At 34.4% G+C, this 26,329-nt stretch overlaps 1 protein-coding gene across 3 annotated transcripts in view; it reads left to right on the forward strand.

Annotated features, from left to right (window-relative positions):
• Positions 1 to 26,329, forward strand: part of VPS13A (vacuolar protein sorting 13 homolog A) — a 223,662-nt gene that overhangs the window by 140,919 nt on the left and 56,414 nt on the right. For all 3 annotated transcript variants that reach the window (XM_003782963.1, XM_003782964.1, XM_023508036.1), the window contains exons 46-52: positions 8,314 to 8,417; positions 12,346 to 12,628; positions 14,244 to 14,639; positions 14,870 to 14,974; positions 15,121 to 15,267; positions 20,264 to 20,392; positions 21,764 to 21,897. In XM_003782963.1, coding sequence (XP_003783011.1) covers positions 8,314 to 8,417; positions 12,346 to 12,628; positions 14,244 to 14,639; positions 14,870 to 14,974; positions 15,121 to 15,267; positions 20,264 to 20,392; positions 21,764 to 21,897 — 1,298 coding nt within the window. The remainder of the gene's footprint in view (positions 1 to 8,313; positions 8,418 to 12,345; positions 12,629 to 14,243; positions 14,640 to 14,869; positions 14,975 to 15,120; positions 15,268 to 20,263; positions 20,393 to 21,763; positions 21,898 to 26,329) is intronic.

Genomic DNA, 26,329 nt, shown 5'->3' on the forward strand with positions numbered 1-26,329 from the left:
GCTCAAGCAATCCACTCACCTTGGCCTCCCAGAGTGCTAGGATTAAAGGTGTGAGCCACTGTGCCCGGCCTGGGGGAACATTTTAAAATCTTGCCATTTCAACTTATGTAATGGATATAAGGCTATTCAGGTTACATATTACTTTGGAGTAACCTCATCTAATAATTCTGTGTCTTTCATGACATTTGTTCATTTCATGTAAGTTTACAAAGTTTTTGACCTTAAATTGTTTATAACATTTATTTTAACATTGTATAAATTTGTAGTGCTGTCCTTTTTTTTGTTCCTGATATTGCTGATGTGTATCTTCTACAATTTCTCCTGATACTTTGGCTAGGTTTTATCCGTTTATTGATCCTAAAGAATCAGCTTTGGTTTTATTTATTTATTTATTTATTTATTTTAGAGACAGAGTCCTACCCTATTGCCCTTGGTAGAGTGCTGTGACATCACAGCTCACAGCAACCTCCAACTCCTGGGCTTAGGTGATTCTCTCGCCTCAGCTTCCTGAGCAGCTGGGACTACAGGCGCCTGCCACAATGCCTGGCTGTTTTTGTTGCAGTTTGGCTGGGGTCAAGTTCAAACCCGCCACCCTCAGTATATGGGGCCAGCACCCTACCCACTGAGCCACAGGCACAGCCTCTTATTTTTTTTTAAATTTTTTAATTTTTTAATTTTTTTGGCACCCTAGGCATCATCACATCTCACAGCAACCTTAAACTCTTGGGTTCAAGTGATCCTCTTTCCTCAGTTTTTTTCTGGTTTTTTAGTAGAGATGGTTTCTCACTCTTGCTGAGACTAGTCTCAAACTTCTGAGCTCACTCTACCTGCCTCAGCCTCCCAGAATGCTAGGATTACAGGTGTGAGCCTGAACAGCTTTGATTTTATTGATTTTCCCTTATTATTTTTCCATTTTCCGCTTTATTAGCTTTCACTTTGATCATTATTATTTGCTTTACTCTGGTTAACTTTTTTCCTGCTTTCTTAAGGTGGTATTTGAGACCATTGATTTACAACCTGTCTCTTCTAATATAGGTGTTTAGTGTTATAAATTTCCTCAAGGATTTTTCTTATAGTATCTCACATATTCTTACATGTTGTTTTTTCATATTCAGTGCATAATACTTTATAACTTCTCTTAAATTTTTTCCTTGATCCATGGGTTATTTAGAATTGTATTATTGAAGATAATCACAAATATTTAGGGACTTTATATAGGGATCTATTATTGATTTCTAATTCTACTTTAGTTAGGAAAAAAATACATTGTATGACTTAACGGCCTTAAGAATTTATGGCAAATTCCTTTAGGACTCAGAATATGGTCTCCGTAAAATTTCTGTGTACATTTGAAAGGAATGTATGTTCTGTTGTTGGAATATTCTATAAATGTTAAATATGTCAAGTTGGCTTACAGTCTTTTTCAGATCTTTAATATTTATTTTCTGTTTACTTGTTCTCTCATTGGCAGAGGAGTGTTGACATACATATTCAGCTGCAAAAATAGATTTATCTGTTTTCTCATTTCAGTTCTTTCTGTTGAACTAGACAGTCCCATCTGGGGATGGTGGGAGACAGTGACAGAGGAAGCTTTGCACAGCTGCAGCTCACCTCCTGTGCAGTATCAGTCCTTAGGCCTGGGGGTTGGGGACTGTAGCTCTATAGTATACAAGGTTTTAAAATTTTGGTTGGTAGGAAAAGGAACCACTATATGTGTTAGCATCAGATTTGTTTCTCTTTACTAAGTCTTAGGTAGGATATACATGTGCTGATCAGTATTCAAGTAAAGTATTGGGGAGAAGGGACAGTCTTCTCAATTCTCAGGAGTTCTCTCGCAGTACAACATTCCCGTCTCCACCTAGGGCTCTGCTCTCCAGTACAGTGAGCTGTGCATTTCAGCCACATTGGTTTCCCCAGATTTTCAGATCTGGCTCTTCTGCTTGTTGACTTCCCTCTCTTCACACAGCAGACTGGAAACTTTACAGGCAGCAAACTGTTAGTTATAGGACTTAGCTTGTTTTTGTTTCTTGACATATGCTGCCTGTTGTCCAGTGCCTAAAAACTGTTGTGTAATGTGTTTGTTATTTTCCCCCTCTTTATCTGTGTAAGGTGGGAAAGGTATATCTGGATCCTTTTATTCCAGCATAACTAAAAACGGAAATTCTGTCTCTTATTTTTGGTTTATACTTAACTATTTTAAAGGGTAACTATCAGCTTTATACATTACTGGTGAATATTTTATAGCTTGATTAAGTAGTTAAACATTAATTTTGCGTTTGCTGTAGGTTCTATTTATAGAAGTGAAAACATTTGTATTGTTTCAAATATGTAGAGCAAACATTTTTTGTAGAATTAAGAAATTAAGATTATTCATTTACCAAATTCTTGGTTGTAGCATGTTTTATGAATTGGCATACTTTTTTAAAAATAGATTTTGGTAAGATATACAAAGGTTGTAATAAAAAAATAATTTCACTAAATAATTTGTTGTTATCCATCTTAAAGATAAATTTAAGTGTTTGGAGGTTTTTCTGATAATGTAATAATTAGTATAACATTATCTTTTTGCCTTATATACTACTCACTGGATTAAATACTTTCCATACTATCTCTCATCTAATCTTTAAAGAAATTATGGATATGGTATTGATTCTCTCTTACATGTGAAGAAATTAAAGCCCTACGAAGTTAAATGATTAGACTGAGATATGTTTTTACTTAGTTTTTTATTGGAAAGTGTAAATTAACTCAGATGTGATTTTTTTTTTTTTTTGGAGCAGTGACCATAAGAAGATTTTGATTTATTTAAAACAAGTTTATTAGCTACTTATAACATTTCATTGTCTATAATTTACGTATTACCTCTTCTGGCAGACAATCCAATTAAGACCTCCAAGATATTATTCATAGTTTTTAATATTATTGAAAGTTAGAGATAAGCTGTATATCTATGAGAGTTAGTCAGGAACACTACAGAACTATTGCAAATAAGAAGGAATTCTTAATATCATAGGTAAATGTTGAGACATTCGGTTCAGAAGGTTACACAACAACGTATAAATAACTTCTAGTCTCGTTTTACAAAATACAGTGTTTTTATTTACAGAGAAGTAAAAGATTTTAGGGATAATCACCAAAAGGTTGTTTATACTATGTGGACATAGTAATGACTTACAGTTTTCTTGTTGCATTTTTTTGTGTTTATTAAATGTTCTCAAATAGGCATGCCTTGGAGATAATGTGGATATAGTTCTCAACCATAGTAAAGCAAATGTTTCAGTAAAGCAAGTCTTAAAATGTTTTTGGCTTCCCAGTACACATAAAAGTGATTTCAGCACTGTCCTGTGGTCTGTTAAGTACCAAATGTCATTATGTCTAAAAAAATGTACATACCTCAATCAGAAATACATTATTGCTAAAAAATAGTAATGATCATCAGAGCCTTCAGTAAGTCATATGTGACCCTTTTGCTGGTAGAGGGACTTACCTTTATATTGATGGCTGCTTACTGATCAGGATTAGGGAGACATTGAGGGTTGTGATGGCTACAAGAATTTCATAAAGTAGAACAACAAAGGAGTTTGACCCTTCACTTGACTCTTCCTTTCACAGAAGATTTCTCTGTAGCATGTAATGCTATTTGACAGCATTCTACCAACAGTACATCTCTTTCAAAAATGGAACCACTCCTCTCAAACTCTGCCACTGCTTTATCAGCTAAATGTATGTAGTATTCTAAGTCCTTTGATGTCATTTCATCAGTAGTCATGGTATCTTCACCAGGAATACGTTCCATCTCAAGAAACCACTTTCTCTGCTCTTCCCTGAGAAGCAGCACCTGTCCTTGAAGTTCTACTGTGAGAAGGCAGCAATTTAGTTCTGTCATCAGGCTCTACTTCTAATTCTCTTGCTGTTTCTACCACATCTGCATTTACTTTCTCCACTGAAGTCTTGAACCCCTCAAAGTCATCTATTAGAGTTGAAATCAGCTTCTTTCAAACTCCTGTTAATACTGATATTTTAACCTCCCATGAATTGGACGTATTCTTAATGGCGTCTAGAACGCCATGTTTTTTTCCAGAAGGGTTTCAGTTTACTTTGCCCATATCCTTTAGCAGCAGTTAAAGGATATGGGCAAACTGTGGATCGTGACCCCTTTGTAACAATGAAAATACATCCTGCATATCAGATATTTACATTACAATTCATAACAGCAGCAAAACTACAGTTAGGAAGTAGCAACGAAAATAATTGTATGGTTGGGGGTCACCACAACATGAAGAACTGTATTAAAGGGTCGAGGCATTGGGAAGGTTGAGAACCACTGGTTTAGAGGAACCACTATCTATGGCAGCTTCAGCCTCACAAAATGGATTATCTTTAATGAAATTATTCCCTGATTGACAGGCTTTGGAATAGGTGTGATAGCTGGCATGAAGACATCATTAATCTCCATGTACATCTCCATCAGAGCGCGTGGGCAACTGAGTACATTGTCAATGAATAGTAATATTTGAAAGGGATCTTTTTATCTGAGCAGTACATCTCCACAGGGGGCCTTAAGATATTCAGTAAATTGTGCTCTAAACAGATGATCTGTCTGTCATCCAGGAGTTGCTGCTCCATTTATAGAGCCCAAACAGAGTAGATTTAGCATGCTTCTTAAGGGCCCTATGATTTTTGGAATGGGACATTGGCTTCAACTTCAAGTCACCAGCTGCATTAGATTCTGACAGCAGCTTTTAAGCTAGGCATTGACTTCTCTCTACTTACATCTACTTATGAAATTCCTAGATGGCATCATCTTCCACGTTGAAAATCAGGTGATTTGAAAGTCACCCATATCAAGGATCTTAGCTAGATCTTCTGGATAACGTGCTGAAGCTTCTACATCAGGACTTGCTGCTTCACTTGGCATTTTCATATTACAGAGATGGCTTCTTTCCTCAAACCTCATGAACCTCTGCTACCTTCCACTTTTCTTCTGCAGCTCCCTCACTTCTCAGGCTTCATAAAATTGAGGAAGTTAAGGCCTTCCCTGGATTAGGCTTTGGCTTAGGCGATGTTATGGCTGTTTGATCTTCTATCAAGATCACTAAAAATTTCACTGTATCAGCCATAAGGTGGTTCTGTTTTCTCATCATCTGCGTGTTCATTGGAGTAGCATTTTTAATTTCCATCAAGGATATTTTCCTTGTAATCACAGCTTGGTTAACTGTTTGACACCAGAGGCCTATTTTCGGCCTATCTCAGCTTTTGACTTAAAAGTGCAACTCTTCCTTTCACTTGAACACTTAGAAGCCTTTGGAGTATTATTAATTGGCCTAATTTCAATATTATTTTGTCTCAGTGAATAGGAAAGCCTGAGGAGAGGGAAATAGGAAGGATAAGATTCAACTGAGGGAGTAGGCAGAACACACACATTTATTGATTTAAGTTCACTATCTTATGTGGGTAAAGTCACAGATCACCATACTAGATATAAAGATAATGAAAATCCTTTACATACTGAGAAATAACCAGTAAAGTGAGCACAGGCTGTCGGAAAAATGATGCCAGTAGAGTTACTTGATGGAGGGTTTCCACAGACCTTTAATTTACAAAAAATGCAAAGTATCTGCAAAGCACAATAAAACAAAGCACAGCACATTGAAAGTGATGTTATGACTTCATCCCTTTTTAGTGGTCTGGAAAAATGGTATTTTTGAAAATAAAATTTGCCCAAAGTCACACACCTAGTAAGTAGCATGATTTAGCTCCGATTTGATTCACCTCGACATCCATGTTTATTTAGCTGTTCACTGCAGTGGTGTGATCATAAACTTTAGGAATTGTCCCAGCAGGATAAAGTTGCTTTTGTATGGATAGTTGCTATCCTTTTCCCTGCCTCCTTTATCTTTCCAGGCTTGGTCCTATTTCTTTTTCCAGACCTTTGACTTGTCTTCAGACTTCAAATCACTAGTTTATACCCTGTTTCCACCCAACTTTTTCCACACTAAATTTGATAGGGAAAACAAAGGAAGTAGAATCAAACTGTGGTAACAACTTCACTTTCTGGTCACTGTTGAGAATGTATGTCCTAATGGGTTCCATTTATATCAGCAATAAGTTGATGTGAAATTTATTTGAAATTATATTTATAATCAAAAATGTGATTATAAAACTTATAAATAATATCTGTTATTGAATACTCTGCACATTAGTTATTGGTTTGGTATGAATTTCTTTATTAAGAGACATTATTCAATTCTCTTGTTTATTTTGAGAAGTTTATTATAAGATGGACTTCTTTATCCATGACAGAATTAAACAAATGTTAACCTTTAAAAAATTTTTTAAGAAAATAAGATATAGATGAACTTGAAGTCAGCTATTTTGCTTCCCTCTCAGTCCACCCTCTCTTCCCTTCTTCCCAGAGGTATAATATGATCAGTTCGGTGACATGGTGTATATATTTCTAGTCCCATGTTTTTAAAACTATTACCTGTGTCCATAAAATATATACTTGCTTTATTTTTAGTGTCTTATATAAAAACTGTATTACTCACCTTACTTTGTTATGTTCTGATTTCATGTATTATTTAGGGGATATAATCATATATTGATACATAGAGATCATTATTTTAATATTTGTTACATGAATATATCAACTAGAAGAAAATCTTTTTAATTGTTTCTCTGTTCTTGAGGTTGTTTTCATTTCATTTTTTAAATAATAAAATCAGTGCTATAGTGAACATGAATGCCTGGAATGAATGTAGTGACCATGAATGAATGTACATGTATAAATATTTCTCCCAGTATGTAACTAGGAGCAGAATTGCTAGGAAGCATTTTCATTTGTTATTAAGTTTTTGTCAAATTATCCTTCAGAATTATAAGTTTGCATTCTGTGAACAATGTATGAAAGTTCCTGTTCACTACGTTTTCAACTGTCAATATTAGAAGACTTTATTGTTCTTTTTAAAGAGAAGTCCTTTATATTGAAGAGCTGGCTGGTGACTGCCTCAATGTCCCAACATGGGTTTTCTGAGAGCAGCCCTAAGTGCTTAAGGTTGTTTTTTTTAATTAAATCATAGCTGTGTACATTAATGAAATTATGGGGTACAATGTGCTGGTGTTATATACAATTTGAAATACTTCCATCAAACTGGTTAACATAGCCTTCACTGCATTTTCTTAGTATTGTGTTAAGACATTTATATTCTGCACTTAGTGGATTTAACTTGTACCCTTGTAAAATGCAGACTTGATTGTTTTTTGTAGTTTGTTGGTATAAAAAGATATACTGTAGTATTAATATGTATTTTTTGATTACTAGAAAAATTGAGCATCTTTCCTTCTCTTTATTGGCCATTTAGTTTTTCTGTTCTGTGGAAAACAGAATTACCTGTTAATATTGTTTCTGTTTTCCTCTTGCTTGCAACTTTCTTTTTCTTTTTGATTGCAACGTTCTTAATGATTTTTAGGATTTTTGTGTGAGTACTGGTTATAAAGTGTCTGTTGAAAATACTACAGACATTTCCCAGCCTGTGGTTTCTTTTTTCTTTTTTTTTTTTTTTCCCCCTTGCATTTTTTTTTTTTTTTGCCTGGGGCTAGGCTTGAACCCGCCACCTCCGGCAAATGAGGCCTGCGTCCTACTCCTTTGAGCCACGGGCACCACCCTATCTTTTATTTTTTTCATTTAAGTATTTAAAAATTTGATATATTTTTTTGCTAGATATTTTTTTCTACTGCTCTTGTCTAAACAAAAACATTTCTCTAAACAAATTAGTTCCAATCCCAAAGGCAGGACCATATGATCTGATTCCCCTCTAGGATTCTCAAAATTTTTGTTTTTGATACTTAAACTGTGAAACATTCCCTTTTATTTTGGGCGGGGGAGAGGGTTTAGAGACAGAGTCTCACTTTATTGCCCTTGGTAGAGTGCCGTGGCATTACAGCTCACAGCAAACTCCAGCTCTTCGGCTTAGACGATTCTCTTGCCTCAGCCTCCCAAGTAGCTGGGACTACAGGCGTTTGCCACAATGCCCGGCTATATTTTTGTTGTTGCAGTTTGGCCGGGGCAGGGTTTGAACCCACCACCCTCAGTATATGGGGCCGGCGCCCTACTCACTGAGCCATAGGTGCTGCCCCATTTCCTTTTAATTTTTAGAATAAATAATTATATATTAGTTTCTTTTACAGTTTATATAAGTATGATGAATATTGCCTGATAGCGCCTTTGATAGGATATTTAGATAGACATAGTTTTTAAATATCTTTATATTCTTTGATTAATGATACTGAATATTATTTCTTTTTCTTTCCCAGATTAGAAATCATTTTTCAGTCCCATTCTATGTTTATGAAGGGGGTACCTTATTGGGAACTGCTTCACCTGAAAATGAATTCAACGTACCATTACCATCTTACCGGTGATTTTTCTCTTTATTGTTTTATTTGCTATGAGATCTCTTGTGGAATTTTTATTTCTTACTCTATGTGGATAACTTTGATCACATGTACCCTCCTAATATCTAACTTACTTACATTTCAGGCCATTTAGATGGTTCTTTTAAAAAAGATGTATTATTTAATTTAATGTATTTATATCAGCTAAATTATGTTTCACGAGTAAAGTAATTATTACTTGATTGCAATATAACCATCATAAAACCATCATGTATGTGTTTGTGAGTTTTAAAAATGTATAATAGATCATATTTGGTGGTTTGGGACTTATATACACCATTAAGAAGAGATTTTTACTGTTCAAAGTTTTTATAATAGAAATATTTTGATATTCCTTTAGAAAATAATATTTTGCCTTTTTATCTACATATTTATCTTTTCAGTGTTCAGGGCTAGAATTGTAAATAGAAATATGTATGACATGGCTCAGTGCCTGTAGCTCAAGCAGCTAAGGAGCCAGCCACATACACCAGAGCTGGCGGGTTCAAATCCAGCCCGGGCCTGCCAAATAACAATGATGACTACAACCAAAAAATAGCTGGGCGTTGTGACAGGCACCGGTAGTCCCAGCTACTTGGGAGGCTGAGGCAGGAGAATCACTTGAGTCCAGGAGTTGGAGGTTGCTGTGAGCTGTGATGCCACAGCACTCTACCCAAAGTGACAGCTTGAGGCTCTGTCTCAAAAAAAAAAAAAAAAGAAAAGAAATACCTATGACATAAATCTTAAATTAGATAAACCTTGATAAAATGTTTTAAGAAAAGATTATTAAAAGTATGACAAAGTATAAATTATGAGCAAGTCTTTAATGTCACAACTAGTAAGTACTGTTGTTTAAGATATTTAATCTGATAGTGAAAATAATCTTTCCTATGGTGATTGAACTCTACTGGAGAATAAACCCTTCTTGGAATTAAGCATTTATATCTGATTATCATTTTATAATACACACTAGAAATGGACACACCCATGCTACAGAAGGATATGGGCAAAACTGCAAACAATGCTTACCAGTCCACCACCCCCCGCCTATGCATGTATTCATTCTGACCCATGCCTAGAGTTTCAGGATGCAAGCCCTAATCCTTAGAAGTCAGTCTAGTGGATTTAGACACGTATTTTCATATAAATAGACTTGCTCTAACCCTCATGTGTATTTCATTGCTTAGTTGAAATGTGCTAAGGGAAAGAATTACATTGTAGAGAGATCAACAAAATACTTGTTGACAATATCTTCTAGTTCTAAAGAGGATTTGCGGTGGGTTATACATAGTAAGAATAGACTAAATTAAAGATAGTATGTAAGATGTTTAAAAATTTTTATGAAGACCTTTCATTTTGTTCTTGGCCACTGTAAGTTAACAGCATTCTAATTTTTAATAAATGCCTGCTGTATAGTTTGTGATCTCAGAGTTGAGAAAATACTATCTTTCTACTTTTTTGCTCAAGGCCCAATGCTAATTTTTTACATGGTAGCTGATCCATCTTAATTAGAATTATTAGGGCCAAAATTTTTAAGTCAGCTTGATTAGATTAATTAGTGACTGACCAGCTTGGATTTCACATTAGATATTCTTTAAATCTAATAATTTGATGTAAGTGCACTTATATTTAAGATATGAGGTTTTAAATGAACAAGTGCCTGTTTTTCTGTGTTGTATTTATTTTCTGAGATTAATTACATAGATTCAGATACAGACAAATATATATAAATAAGGAATACATTGTATTAAATATTTTAATACAATTTTAAATATACTGATTCTAAAATTTAATTCATTTAACAAATATTTATCCAATGTTTTGTTGTGGGTGAGACACTGTAGGATACCAAGATGAATTAGATATGGCTATTGCCATCAACAGATTGATAAAGTATATAAATGTATACAGTAGGTAACAGTGGGTTGCAGAGAGTTACAGAAAATGTTATAGTCATAGAAAACTATGGAAAACACAAAAGGGATCTATGATTGACTCCTGGATGAGGTACATGAAGTATTGGTAAAATATAGTTATGTGGAGATTATATGGGACAATCTAAAGGGAAGGAATTGCATGAAATAACATAAGGAACTACAAAAGTGTAGGTTTTTGTATACGGATATCAAGAGTAGTTCAGATTTCACTGGAATGCAGAGCTTGTATTAGAAGATGAAATTTGGAAGATAATTTAAATTTGGAAGTTAATTTAAGCTGCTGCCTCATTTTCTTGCTCCATTTTCTTAAGTTTTATCTTCATTTCTGTTAATATAATCTGTTTTTTCCCCTTATCTCAGGACATTTGAGTTTTTCTGTTTCAAGACCGTTCATTCTACAATCTCTTCTCATTTAGAACCTCCTGCTGTTGGTTATCTTTCCTCTGTCTTCATGCATTCCTTGAACTTTCTTTTAATCCTTAATTTCTTAACTCAAGCCTTCTCTCTTCAGAACATAGCTTTTTGGGAAAATTGTCACTGCTGCAAAACAGATTGATTCTGTCTAGAAAGTGCAGATAACACTCATCCCTTCTGATGCCTGTACACATGGGATTTTGGTACCTTTCATAGTATTGCAGTTATCTTTTAACATAGTATTTCCCATCTGATTGTGATTTTGAAAGTTAAAAATGTCTTACTCATTTGTATATTTTCAGATTTGCCTTCTTATTGGTCTAATAATGAGTCCAATAAATGTTCAATAACCTGATGAGCATATTGGCGTTAATTTAACTTGAAGAAAATTAAAATTTTAATCTTTAAGTATGAGAAGAACAGAAAGGAGAATAATAATTATAGAGAGAATGTAGAAGTAGAATAGGTAAAATCGCCAAGGAAGAAAGAAAAGTCTAAAACTATTTTAAAATCCAGAGTGTCAGTATCTGGAAGTCACTGAAAACGGATACACAGAGACGGGGGTGTGAAGGGTTTTGTGATTAGTCTAGCAAATTTAAAATTCCATTAAACATCATTACAGAAATAAACAATATAATAGACAATTTAACATTTGTGGACTACAGCTTTTGAAAATAGTAATGGACTAGAGGTTGTTTTGGCAGTTCATCTGTAAGGGATAGTGTCACAGTGGTAGCTAATTAGCTAATGAATTTTATATTAGTTTTACAAATATAAAAACATTTCTTAAATGTTTATTTTTGGACACAGCTTAGATTTAAAAACACTGAATCTAAAATGCTGAAATGTAAACAAAGAATGATACGTTCAAATGTACAGACTAATCATATGTGTCCCCCACTGATTTTGCCACTATTTTCTTAAAACTGCTTCCTTGCATTTATGGCCCACATTTTAGTAAAGTATCTATTGAAGGCTTTCATTTGATTAACTTTGGAAAGCTAGTGATTATTTTTTTAGTAGAAATCCTTTTTAGTTCATGAATTCAGTTGTGACATGTATTTCCTTTTAGGCCCACATATCCAGGAAAGCCAACTCCTTTCAGTTAACTATACAAGTCACAGATGCTTATATGTGGTTTGCTTTGCATATATGACTCATGTGGGTTTTTTTTTATGTTTTTGATTATGTATTTTTATAACAAACCAGTTACTCTCTTGTAAATGTTCTTTTAAGAGAGTAAGTTTGTAAGAAAAATACTCTCCTCTTAAAAGCCAAATAACTTGATTAGCTTCCAGAAAGTTAAGATGATATCTTTTATATTTATCTATCTTACCTGTATCTAAAAATAAAAATTTTAGTTGTGTCCCCACCCAGGAAGTATGCCATATACCCATATGTTGTGCTCCCACAAAAAAATAAATAAAATAAAAATGGTATTGCGGTATCATAAAAGGAGGTAGTTTTATTATGCTGAAACATAATTTATATATATAAATTCATCTAACTTAATGCATTCTTTTAAAGCATTTTAAAGTGTATTATTTAATCTTTTATGCAGGTCATTCCTTTTTTTGAAGCCAGAAGACAAGGACTACCAAATAAGTGAAGCAATTGACTTTGAAGAAATTAGAAAAAATGAAGGAGCGCTCCTAAAGAAGAAGTGTAGATCTCTAGACCCTTCTAAGAAATCATTTCTCATTAATATTGTCCCAGAAAAAGATAATTTGACATCTCTGTCAGTGTATTCAGAAGATGGTTGGGACTTACCATACATAATACATTTGTGGCCTCCTATCCTACTCCGAAATCTTCTTCCTTACAAAATTGCTTATTATATACAGGTATTGTTGAATTTTTGTAGTGCCTTTCTGTCCTTGATTTTGTAGTTTTAGTTATATAAAATCATGAACACTAAAAAGTGTTTTAGTTCTAATAAAAATTAGCATAATAGTAAAAAAGAGATAGTACAACTGTTCTTTTGCAATAAACATGAGAATTAGTATTGAAATAACATTCAAATACTAGACTTAAAGGAAACAAACAACAAAAAAGAAGCCTGCTACATTATATTATATTCCTTTATTGCTAATTAAAGGATTGTGTGCTCTATAGAATTCCTTTTTCTCTTACATATTCATTATTTTAGCAGATTAAGTCTGGTTCCCTTCTATTTTTATAAAATCGGAATCTCTCCATCTTGAGATTTTATGTGAATAGTCCCTGTGCCATGCTCATCAAATGAAAGAAAATAGTTCTTTATTGTTACAATCTATTAATTGTAGATTTATTTTACTTTGGGAATTACTATATTTTTATACTTATGCATCTTTTTGGGGGGGAAGAAGTTAATGTTTATAGTCTTAAAATATATTTTTCCATACAACAGATGCTGGTTTAAGAATTTTGCTGTCAGATAGATTTGAGATTATATCCTAAGTCTGTCACTTGCTAGCTAGCTGTATGTTTTTAGGTAGGCTTTATTGCTGTCACAATCTTTTGTCCTACTTTAAAAATGGGAATAGTAATAAAATTTGCATGGTTAGGATAGCAGGAAAATCAAATTAGATGATTTGTTGCAGTGCCAGACAGACACATGGTTGCCTTTTATTGACCATTCTAACTCTTGTTATTTTGTGGAATCTTATATATAAAGAATCAGGAATTCATATTATTTTTGCTTTAATTTATAATCTTGAGTTAAAGAGATTTCTGTGTTATAATAATGAGAGGAAGGAAGGGCTTGCTAGAAAAACTGGTGAGATACTCAGACGCCCTATTTACATTTACGTTTTCATAGAACTTGTAATTTGATGCATTTAATTCCACCAGTTTCCAAAAGATATGATCAGTTTTTAAAAGACAGTTTACGTGTGGTATGAGGAAGGGATTTAGGGGGACAAGAGCCGCTAGGAAATTCTTCAACTGAGAACTCATAATGACGAGAATCAAAATGATAGAAGTGCAGGTAGACAGAAGTGAATGTTTTTGAGAGATACATAAGACATAATATAAAAAGAGTAAAATTGGAAATGGATAATGAAAGACTGTCAAAGTGAATAATGAGAAGTCGTAGCAATTGCTTATTTTGTGGTTTTCTCCTATATTTTTTCATTATTTTGTAGTTTTCAAAACTAAAATCACTAATGGATATGGTTTCTTGTAGTTTCACTAATTACGGTATTTTTCAGAATTTCCAGTGGAGTTACCCATTATACCATTTAATAGAATCCTCATAATTGTCCTTTGAAGTCATTTAGAAATTTCGCAAATACAGTAACCAAAATTTCAGATTAAATATTTTACACAGCTGACAGAGTTGGAACTTGAATGTAAGACTTTTAATGTGTTCTGACAGGTATTTCAAACCATTGTGTATAGCATGTAGACTAAATTAAATAAAATTTGGGGACATATTATTCTGAAACATTTTTAAATTTGTTGTATTTTTTATTACAGGGAATTGAAAACTTAGTCTTTACTCTACATGAGGGACATTCTGCCCAGATTTGTGCTGCACAGTTGGATAAAGCCAGGCTACATTTAAAATTACTTGGCTATCTTAATCATGATTGGAAAAGTGAATATCACATAACACCTAACCTACAAGACATCACTTTCATCAATTTTACCTGTGTTACAGAAATAGAAAAGACTGATTTAGATATTGCTGTCCATATGACTTACAATACTGGTCAGACAGTTGTGGCATTTCATAGTCCTTACTGGATGGTCAATAAAACTGGCCGAATGTTACAATACAAAGCAGATGGAATCCATCGGAAGCATCCACCTGATTACAAAAGGCCGGTTCTCTTTTCTTTTCAGCCAAATAACTTTTTTAATAATAATAAGGTATGAGCTATTTTTTCTAACTTATCACAGAGTAAAATGTTATGAAACTTGGGCAAAGATAACATTTGTTAAGTATTTGAGGTTTAAAAGATTAGAATTTAATGTTGGGAAAGGTTTAGTACATTAGCAATATAATATTTATGGTATTATAAAGCAAAAAATTTATTAATTTAATCAGGATTTTTTTTGAGGTGCCTAAATGGTAATACTTTTGAAATATGTTTTCCTAGGTACAGCTTATGGTAACTGATAGTGAGTTGTCCGATCAATTTTCAATTGATACTGTTGGTAGTCATGGAGCTGTTAAATGCAAAGGCCTGAAAATGGAATATCAAGTGAGTTCAATGTGTGTACATCAAGAAACTTTTATTTTAAAAGTGTCTGTTAAATACTTAAATTTTATATGGATGCTGTAATACTATGACAGTTCTGATACTATGATAATGTAACAGTGTTTGAACTTTTATTTTTTTCCCCATAGGTTGGTGTCACTATAGACCTCAGTAGTTTTAACATTACTAGAATTGTGACATTTACTCCTTTTTATATGATTAAAAACAAAAGCAAGTATCAGATATCAGTGGCTGAAGAAGGAAGTAATAAATGGCACTTTCTTGATTTGGAGCAGGTGGGTAGATGAATTTCAGAGTCTCTCTGGAGTCTGGTTTCTCCTTGAAATTAGTTACTTGAAATCACTATGTAATGTTTTAACTCCCCCTGCCTCAGTTTGGTTTCAGTTTCACGAACCTTTTTTGAAGATTTGTTCCAGGCTCTGGATGTCTCATTATTAAAAACTGAGCCTTGCCATCTAGGAGTGCTTGATAAGAGAAGTAGGTGTTTAACAATGACTAGCAAGTTTGGTTAAATAAAGCAGTAGAAGACAAGACAAGGGAAATATGTATCAAAAAGAAGGAAATGATATATTGTGTTCAGAAAATTGTTCAGAATGCCTTACAGAATAGGTTAAGCCAGGCTTTTCTTAAAGTAATTTGGAGAAACAATAATAACTTAAAACTGAAATTTTAATTCTGTGGCATCATTAGCTATTAAACTTTTGGATAAGAGTTTTCTAAACAATTGGCTTAAGTTTATGATATATTTTATTTTTGAACTTTTGTTCTGAATTTTAGGATTATAAGGGAGGTGTTTGCTATTTTTATTCCTTTTTTCTTTTTGCATATAAAACCATCGTAGTGGGATTATTCTTGAAATACTTATACATCTTTATAATTTCCTTTAGAGCTAGTTTTGAAGGTAAATGCCGTCCATTTGTGTTTATCTATAAATTTTTTATCATCTTCCTTTATTACAATTTTAGGATGACATTTTTTCTCAACATGCTGTAGATTTTCCCCCCCTGTCTTCTCACTTCCATTTTTGTTCCAGAATATGCTATGAGTCTGTCATTTTTTAGAGGTGATTTTTCTTTTCTATCTGGCTCCCTTCATAGTTTTTCTCTTTGTTTTTGAAATTCTGCAGTCATCCTACTCTGTGTCTATACGTGGGTTGCTTTATTTATCCTGCTGAGACGCTTTACGAATGTATTCATACTTCTGTGAAATTTGCAACTACCAGTTTTTAAAATATTGCCTCACTTCCATTCTTCCATTTTTTTCCTTCCAGGCCTTTAATCAGACAGATGCTAGGCATTCACATTCTATACTTCATATCTCTTAATATCTATTTTATATTCATGTTTAACTTTCTTTGTTGCATACAGAATAAATTCTTTTTTTTTTAGTTTTTTTTTTACTTTGACTTTGTCTAAACTGATATTTAAAACTTACCTCAGTTTGAGTAATTTCATTTCTTATTTCTAAAAGTTCCACTTTTTTTTCAAGTCTGTTCATTCAAGAAATATTTATTGCTGCTTTTTATGTGACTTGCAACAGATCTGTTAGGAAAACCACAAGTTTTTGTCTTTGTATCATTTACATTTCAGTGATGTGAAGGAAAATATTAATGCTTCAATGGATAAAATATATAGGGTGTTAAAGATGATGAGTCTAATGAGGGAAAAGGGAAAAAGGCAAGATAAGGAGTATTAAGAGTTCCAAAGAGGAAGGGGGGTTGCTGTAATTTTAAATAAGGTGATCATGATAGGACTGAATGAGGTCACATTTGAACAAAGACATGGAAGAAATGAAGTAGTTAGCAACTGTCGAGAACTTTGCTGAGTCTTTGTGATGTGGGCCATTCTCACTGGGGTTAGGTGATCTCTCAGGGTGGTTGTGTTTGCATTTCTCTAATAATTAGGGATGATGAGCATTTTTTCATTTGCTTGTTAGCCATTATCTGTCTTCTTTAGAGAAGGTTCTATTCATCTCACTTTGCCCATTGATATTATAAGGGATTGTGGGCTTTTTAGTTGTTGTTATTGTTTAATTTGAGTTCTCTGTAAATTCTAGTTATCAAGCTTTTGTGTGATGCATAATATGCAAATATCTTTTCCCATTCTGTTGGTTGTCTCTTTGCTTTGGTTGTTGTCTCCTTAGCTGTACAGAAGCTGTTCAGTTTAATTAAGTCCCATTTGTTTATTTTTGTTGTTGTTGCAGTTGCCACTGGAGTTGTCTTCATAAAGTCTTTCTCCAGGCTGATACTTTTAAGTGTTTTTCCCACATTTTCTTTAAGGATTTTTATTGATTCATGTCTTAGATTTATTTAGATCTTTTATCCATCTTGAATCAATTTTAGTGAGTGGAGAAAGGTGCAGGTCCAGTTTCAGTCTTTTACATGTGGTTATCCAGTGCTGCCAGCATCATTTATTGAATAGGGATTCTTTCTCCCAGCGAATGTTCTTGTTTGGTTTATCAAAGATGAGGTGGCTGTAAGATTTTAGTTTCATCTCATGGTTTTCTATTCGGTTCCAGATGTCTATGTCTCTATTTTTGTGGCAATACCGTGCTGTTTTGATCACTATGGCCTTGTAGTACAGTCTAAAGGCTGATAGCCTTGTTTTTATTACTAAGAATTGCCGTAGCTTTATGGGGCTGCAGATGCTGGCATGCTTGTGGAGAGAAGGGAACACTTTTATATTGCTGTTGGAACTGCAAATACAACCCTTTTGGAAGGAAGCATAGAGAGTCCTCAAAGAACTCAACTAGACCTCCCATTTGATCCTGCAGTCCCATTACTGGCATCTACCCAGAAGAAAAAAATCATTTTATCTTAAGAACATTTGCACTAGACTGTTTATTGCGGTTCAATTTACAATTGCCAAATTGTGGACACAACCTAAATGCCCACTAATCCAGGAATAGATTAATAAGCTGTGGTATATGCGTACCATGGAATACTATACAGCCACTAAAGAGGATGGTGACTTTACATCTTTTTTGTATTAATTTGGATGGAGTTGAAATACATTCTTAGTAAAGCATCACAAGAATGGAGAAGCAAGAATCCAATGTACTCAATTCTAATATGAGGACAACTGATGCTAGTGCGTGGTGGGGGAGAACAGGAATGGGGGAGGAGAGAGAGGGAAGGAGGGAGAGAGATGTGGGGCCACAGTGTATGACACACCTCTTGGGAGCAGGACACTGTTAATAGAGGGACTTCACCTCAGCAGATGCAAGCAGTACAACCTGGCTCATTGTACCCTCAGTGATTCCTCAACAATTAAAAAAAAAAAAAAAAGAGCTTTGTTGGGCAGGAAATGTGCTGCCTGGTGTCAGAGTAGCTGATTAAGATAATCCAAAAGGAAAGTAACAAAGTTTTAATCACTTAATATGTAGTAAAGATTGAACATCCCTAATCCAAAACTCAAAAGCCCAAAAGTGCTTTAAAATATGAAACTTAGAGCACTAGTATAGCATTCCAAGTGAAAAGTTCCACACCTGACACATTTCTTCACTGTATTAATGGTATGTTACATTATTACTGTTAAGTACTTAATGTGTGAATAATTGTAAGAAAATGATTGCTTATCAGTAGCATATAAATTCAGAGCTAGGAATGCTGGTAAGGCCAAATAACCTTACCAGTTAGGTTATGCTGGTAACCGCATGGGCGGCTGAGATATTGACCCATTTGATTTATGACGGCCCAGAGTAAACAGTTTCATATACAAATTTATTTTTAAAATACTGTAGAAGATTACTTTGGGGTTGTATGTATAGGGTACATATGAAATATAAGTGAATTTCATGTTTAAACTTAGATCCCATCTCTAAGATACCTCATTATTTGTATGCAAATATTCTAAAATCCAAGAAAAATTAAAAATACTTCTGGTCCCAAGCATTTCAGGTAGGGATATTGAACCTGTATAAGCAGCGAGCTGAATCAGAGAAAGCACAAACTACCCGTTCCCTGTAACTTTTTTAATTAGTATTTTTTCCCATGGAATGGCATTGGTTAACGGTTAGTTGGATCAGCACAGATAGGGAGATTGTCTCACTGTGTAGGGAATCCTGAACAGAAGACTTCAGCAGTTTTATGGAGAATGGAGGAAGGCAAGGGGTAGGGCCTAAGAGTGGAAATGTACTGAGTGCTGAAAATGGAGAAAAAGTGACTTCAAGGTTCCTCCTCTCCCTTTGATAAAAAGGTCTTTCAGAGGTTCCTGAGGAAGTCCTGTGCTGAAGGGCCCTAATAAAAAAAACCCTTATCTTGCCTTATTTACTTTCCCCCTCAGTTTAAAGACTTACCATCTTTAAACATGCCCAATGTGGAATACCCAGGCAAGGAATGCAGATATGCATCAAACTCTGGGGAGGGGAGGGTCTTGAGTTCTTGAGACTGTAATGCCCTGGCTGTGTACCTAGTCATCCTTCACTGTGTACATCCTTCACTGTGTCCCATATCTACTTCCATTAAAGACCTTTTGTGGTTGAATAAAACTGCCTTTAATAATAAGAAACTTAGCTCTAACAGCCAGGTTCTCCTGCATTCTCCGAAGATCATGTAGTGATGATCAGTATCATGCATGAAAAACCTCATTGAAGTACTATGTGAAGTGACCACTCTGATTAGGGCTTAATAATTTAAGGCTGGTACTCCATTCTTCTTCTTTTCTCTCTCTTTGTTTTCAGCTTCTGTTGTCCAGTCTTTCTGATACCTTACTTGTCTCCTTTTAATTTAGCTTCCAAATCACTGATGTCCACGTTATTTCTTAAGACTGAGTTTCTTTTCTACTCCAAACTCTGGATACTTATTTTACTTTTTTATCCTTATTTGATGTCCAGGACCCTAGGCTTAATATATGTCCTGACTTGCCATTTGTATGCACTTTGAGTACTGCTTTATTACCAAATGATGCCCAAATGATTTTGATTTTTAGTGACTGAATGTACTTTTGTTTTAAACTGACCATCTGCTTCCCAGTTCTCAGCTCAGCTTTCTTGATGATTTTTCAACCATGACTACATTAAAATCTCTTTCCTCCCCAGAACTCCACTCACCATAGCTGTTCAACTTACACCCTGTTGCTGCTGTGTTCACAGTGCCCATAAGTGACAACCCATATCTAACTTGCCAGTGTACAAGTTAGCTAAGTACCCCCAATAACCAGAACAATGTTGAAAGAGATTTTTCAAAGTTTAAGTCTATTGCAGTGGGCATATTAAAATGATGTATTTGTGATGAAATCTGTGTTTTATACATATATGTAATATATGTTTTAGTGCATCCCCTTTTGGCCTGAGTATACTTCTGGTAAACTTCTGATTAAAGTTGAAAGGAGTGGAGATCCTCCCAAAAGAATATACTTTAACAAGCAAGAAAATTGTATTTTATTGCGTCTGGATAATGAAGTAAGTGATTTGTCATTGCACATTTCATTAGAAAAACAATAGATACTTAACTAGTATTTTTTTATCAAATAATTACCTCTTCATTTTTCCCTTTTACCAAAAAAATGAACAAACATTTCTTTTTATAAAAGGAAAAGATACCAAAAGGTAACAGAGATGTAACATACAAAGTCTGGCAATTAAGTTTGCAAATTTGCCACCATGCACTTACGTTGGCAGCACTGTACAAACAACTCAGTAAGGTTCATAACCATGGGATATCAGTGTCTCACAGCTGTGTTTGTGTCAGTGTGTGGCAGTGTCTTACTGAGTGGCATTCATTATTCTTGCATGTTTTTGTGTGCCATCACAAGAATGTCAGAGCTTGAATTAGAGCAAAGAAAGATCATTAAATTTCTTATTAAACTTAGCAAGAGTTTTGTTATTAATTTTGATAGTTAAATCAGGGACATGTTAGTCCAAGTTTGTGGGAATAATGCCATGGAGAAACAGCAATGGATGAAATGGAGAGGAAGTGTTACTGATGAAGAGAGGTCAGGGTGTCCAGCAATGAGCAGATCTGACAAAAACATTGTAAAAATTCATCAGATTATACATCAAAATCATCAGCAGACTGTGAGAAGCATACCAGACCAAACAAACTTTAATAGAGACACAAGAAAATCTTAATTGAAAATCTTGGCATGAGAAAGTTGTGTGCAGAAATGGTCTCTTGCGTCATGGCAATGCACCAGTTCACACAGTACTGTCAGTGAGGGAATTTTTAGCCAGTAAGCAAATAACTTTTTTGGAATACCCTCCCTATTCACCTTGTCTGCCCCCCCCCCCAATGACTTTTATCTTTACCTAAAGATAAAGGAGATGATGAAAGGAAGACATTTTGATGACATTCAGGACATCAAGGGTAATACGATGACAATACAATGACAATTCTGATGACCATTCCAGAAAAAGAGTTCCAAAATTGCTTTGAAGGGTAGACTAGGCTGTGGTATTAGTACATAGCTTCACAAGGGTAGTATTTCGAAAGTGACCATAGTGATACTCAGCAGTGAGGTTTGTAGCACTTTTCCTAGGATGAGTTGACAAACTTAATTGTCAGACCTTGTGATTTGTTACACAAAAAGTTACTTGGAGTGTTGGGAATATTAGATTATACCGCATCTGAAATGTCATTTATCTCTATACAGTAACTGACAGTTATCTTTTCCCAGTAATATAAGGCAAAATTCTGAATTATTTTTCAATTATCCCAAGAAACTAAATTACCAAGTTATGAATAATAGTTTTATTATTAAAACAAATATTTATTAGTTAATATTCTTGAGAACATAATCCCATTAAAGAATGTTTTCCTTTTCTTTCTTTTAGCTTGGAGGTATAATAGCAGAAGTTAATTTGGCTGAGCATTCTACAGTTATTACATTTTCAGATTATCATGATGGAGCAGCTACATTCCTGTTAATAAATCACACAAGGAATGACCTTGTTCAGTACATGCAGAGGTAAGAAGATTATCACAAATATAGTAACTCCTGATTTTAGCAGCATTTAAGTGATGAACATTGACTTTATGATGATTTCTTAAGAATATTTAACTGATAGTGACATTGTGTCTATGTAAAACAATGTCCCGTCTCTTAAAAAACATACATATCCTGAGGTATATAAGAGTAAAACTGCCTTGATATCTGTCTACAATGTATTTTTAAATGCTTCAAAGAAAGAAAAATGGGAGAGCTAAAGCAAATGTGGCAAAAGCTTCATCTTTTTTGCATCTGGTGAGGAATATGTCAGGTTTGTTAGAGGTACATAAATTTTGTCTATTTTAAAATTTTTCCATATTTTTAATATAATGTAAATATTTGAAATTTCAATTTTTTTTAAACAATAGGTACTCTGTTTTTGTTGAGGTGTTTGGGAAAGGGACTGCTTCCTTAAAGGCTATAATTAAATATTGATTATTTAGGACTATTCTTAAACATCATTTATTTCCATTTGTTTACTAGTTAATAGAACTTTCTGATGCTCTACTTAGAGGTCCCTTAATTCAAGCTGTCTTTAATTTATTTTGTCTACTTTCTTTGTTTATTTTCACTTATTACTTGGGGCCAATATTTATCACTGCATTTATACTTTCCTTCCACTGCTATCTAATGATTGATTAAAATCAAACAGGCATTAAATAAAGACTACAGGGGGGCTAGCATGTACGTAGAACTCTTCCTTGCCTTTCATTCTCTCATTGTTTGATAATAAGAAAGTGAATAGCCTATTTTTTATTGCTATCCATATTATAAAAATAATAAATTGTGCATGAGTCCATTTTGGCTGTTATAATACAAATGCCTTAGACTGGGTAACTTATAAACAACAGAAATTTGTTCCCTGCAGTTCTAGAGGTTGGGAAGTCCAAGATCAAGGGGCCAGCAAATTTGGTGCTGGATAAAGACAAATTCTCTGTTTATAAGGTGGCACCTCTTGCTGCATCTTTACATGGCAGAGGGCCAAGGCGCCTCCCTTCAGCCTCTTATATAAGGGAATTAATTCCATCCATAAGGGCTCTCCATTCCTAAAGGCCCCATTTCTTAATGTGCTGTCATATTGGTGATTAAGTTTCAATATATGAATTAGGGGGGGCACAATGAGATCATAGCAATTGTTCAATTAAAACTGACAAAAGCAAATAGAAATGATTGCTCATTTCTCCTTTAATCTATGTGCCTCAAGTAGCTTTCCCCATCCATCGTTCACAGAGTTAAGAACTATAGAAAATGATGTGAGTGACTGATTTGTCAGTTCTCTCAAGAGTGGGTAGTACATAGCTAGTAACTTTTTAGACACATAGGAGCTAAGTTAATTCTTTATATACCAACGATGGCATTATAAGCAGTTAATTCTCTGACAGATCTTACTGAGACTGGTTAAGGCTGAACTAGAGTCTTCTTAGTCTTCTTTTTGGCCTTGACCTGTAGTTTCCTTAATGGTATAGTGCAGATCTGAGGTGTTTAGAAATCTTGTCTACCACATTGTTATAGTTGGAAAAGAAAGGGAACAAGGGAGATATACATAATACAGTATGATCTAGTGTTGAAATTTTGAAACTTAAAAAATTTATTTTCTTACTGAAAATTTATAAAATTGCCAAACTGAAAGAATGAACATTGGACTTGGATTTAGAATTGTCTGAAGAAGTAGTTATTAAATTAAGATCTTGAAACTTTGGTTTAGAAGAGTATTGAATCCATAGTTAGGCTGGAAGATTGCAGTTGTTTCCATCCCTCTTTTTATCTCCTTCATAGGCTTTTTCTTCCATCTGCCATTAAATACTAAATATAGGTATATAGTTCTAGTCCCATTTTGTTCATATTTTTACCTAATTTCATTCACACCAGTAAATACATTAATTACGTCCTGTATAGCAACCATCTCTCAATCTTTACTGCTGCATAGAGTTCTCATAAGTTTCAGTCTTCTCTGTCCTTGTAAATGTTTACATAAGACCATAAAGAGAGGCCGAGGTGGGTGGATCACCTGAGCTCACAGGTTCAAGACCAGCCTGAGCAAGTTCAAGACCCTGTCTAAAAATAGCAGGGCACTGTGGCAGGTGTCTGTAGTCCCCCCCTACTTGGGAGGCTGAGGCAAGAGGATCTCTTGAGTCCAAGAGTTTGAGGCTGCCATGAGCTAAGACACCGTGGCACTCTAAACAGGACAGGAAAGTGAGAGTCTGACTTAAGAAAAAAAACCAAAAAACTATGAATTCAAAACTGCACTGCAAAATCTTCTTTTGTTTTTTCCTTTTCTCAGTGAAAGACATTATCATCTACCCTGTCATCCCAGATTTTTCCTCCCTCACCGTACCATGCCATTAAACTCTAATTTTTTAATGACTCTTCTCCCTTTGTCTAATCTCTTCGGTCATTATCTTAGTTCAGGCTCCCAACATTTCTTATCTAGTTGACTAGACTTTTGATCTATCAAATCTAATAAATCTTTCATATTCTGTCAGAGTGAGTTTCCCCCAAATACTAAATATAATCGTATCTCTCTAAAAGTTTTAAAATATGTCACTAGTTTTTTACCTTTCTAAATATTTACCTTTCTTTAGCCTTTTATGCTACACTTAAGACTAGGGGTCCTCAAACTACGGCCTGTGGGCCACATGCGGCCTGCCCAGTACATTTATCCGGCCTGCCAGGTGTTTCTGCCACTGCTGCTTGTCCTTTTAAACTATAGTCCGGCTGTCCAACAGTCTGAGGGACAGTGAACTGGTCCCCTGTTTAAAAAGTTTGAGGACCCCTGCTTAAGACAAACTGAAGTCTTTATTTCCTGAATGCCCAGGGTCTTTTCTTGTGTTTCTACTGTATTAGTGTTCTTTCTGTTAGAAAAACACCACTTCTATGTGATGCCTTCCCTTGCCACCTTAATCCATATACCCAGTTTTTGATATCACCTTTGCATGGGTAGCATTGTCACATTGTATTGTCCTTTTCTTGTGTGTTTAACACATGTGCACATACATAGTCAATGTCCTGAGGACTGTGGTTTAGTTTTCCATTTCTTTTAATTTCCATTGCCTGTCAAAGATAGCCCAGTAAATTTTTGCATAAGAAATATTCTGCTCTGAATTAAACAGATTAAAATTTGTGTGTGTGTATATATATGTATTTTATATATATATATATATATATATTTTTTTTTTTTTGGCTCTGCGCCTGTGGCTCATGCGGCTAAGGCGCCAGCCACATACACCTAAGGTGGCGGGTTCGAATCCAGCCCTGCCCGCCAAACAACAATGCCAGCTGCAACCAAAAAATAGCCAGGCATTGTGGTGGGCGCCTGTGGTCCCAGCTACATGGGAGGCTGAGGCAGGGACTCGCTTGAGCCCAGGAGTTGGAGGTTGCTGTGAGCTTTAATGCCACTGCACTCTACCCAGGGGCACAGCTTGAGGCTCTGTCTCAAAAAAAAAGAAAAAAAAATTTTGTATTTTTTAATAGAAAAACTAGAAATATGTGATTTTTTTTCTCTTCTACTTCTCCTTCCTTGGCCTTGTAATGGATATTCGTTATTTCCTAAATATAAAAATGATAGTTAGTTTTTAAAATTCTGTAGAAAAAAATATAAAAAGGAACTATAATGCCAGTACTGTCAATATTTGGTGGATTGCTTTTCTTTTCTCTCCCTTCTGTTTTCTTCCTTTCTTTCTGTCTCTCATTTTAACAGATGTAAGAATATAAATTTGCTTCAAATTAAAATTTGTAATGATTGCATGCTATTATATCATTTAGATACACTACAGTTTAATAATCTTTTATTGTTGAGAGTTTCCAATTTTGTAATTTTGAATCTTTTCAAAGATCAGCACTTTTATTTCTTTAAGGATAACTATGGTTTTCATAGATATTTATGGGGTTTTTTTCCCTCTCTTTTCTAACAAAGGTATGTCTTGGATATTACTCTGTTTTTATTAATGTTATCTGATACATAATAAGATCTTTTAATCTACAGGGTAAGCTACTTAAGCACAGAAAAGCTACATTTTATTATTTCTTTAGTTTATAACTTTTGTATTGCTTTTGTCTAAGAGTCTTTTTCTGTGAGTTGATAGAATTTCTTCCCATGTGTTGTGATTTTAAAAATAATAGAGGTATGTTTTTGCTACAGTAAGGTCAATACTTAGAAAAGGGTTATCAATAAAATCTCTTAGAATAAGTATAGATAGGATAAAGTAATTGGAATGCTTTTTTATGTAATTAATTTGTATTAAAAATTGACAAAGTACGTTTAAAGACTTTGAAGACCTTTACTCCTGAGTGGAACAAACACAGGCAATCTCTGGGTTACAGACAAAATAGGTTCTGTAGGTTTGTTCTCTGAATTCGTATGCAAGTTAGAAGGGTTACGTATACTCTTTTCATAAGTGCAAGTTGTTAAGTC

The sequence above is a fragment of the Otolemur garnettii genome, unplaced genomic scaffold, assembly GCF_000181295.1.
Source record: "Otolemur garnettii isolate 467f Iridium unplaced genomic scaffold, OtoGar3 scaffold00006, whole genome shotgun sequence".
Lineage (NCBI taxonomy): Eukaryota > Metazoa > Chordata > Mammalia > Primates > Galagidae > Otolemur > Otolemur garnettii.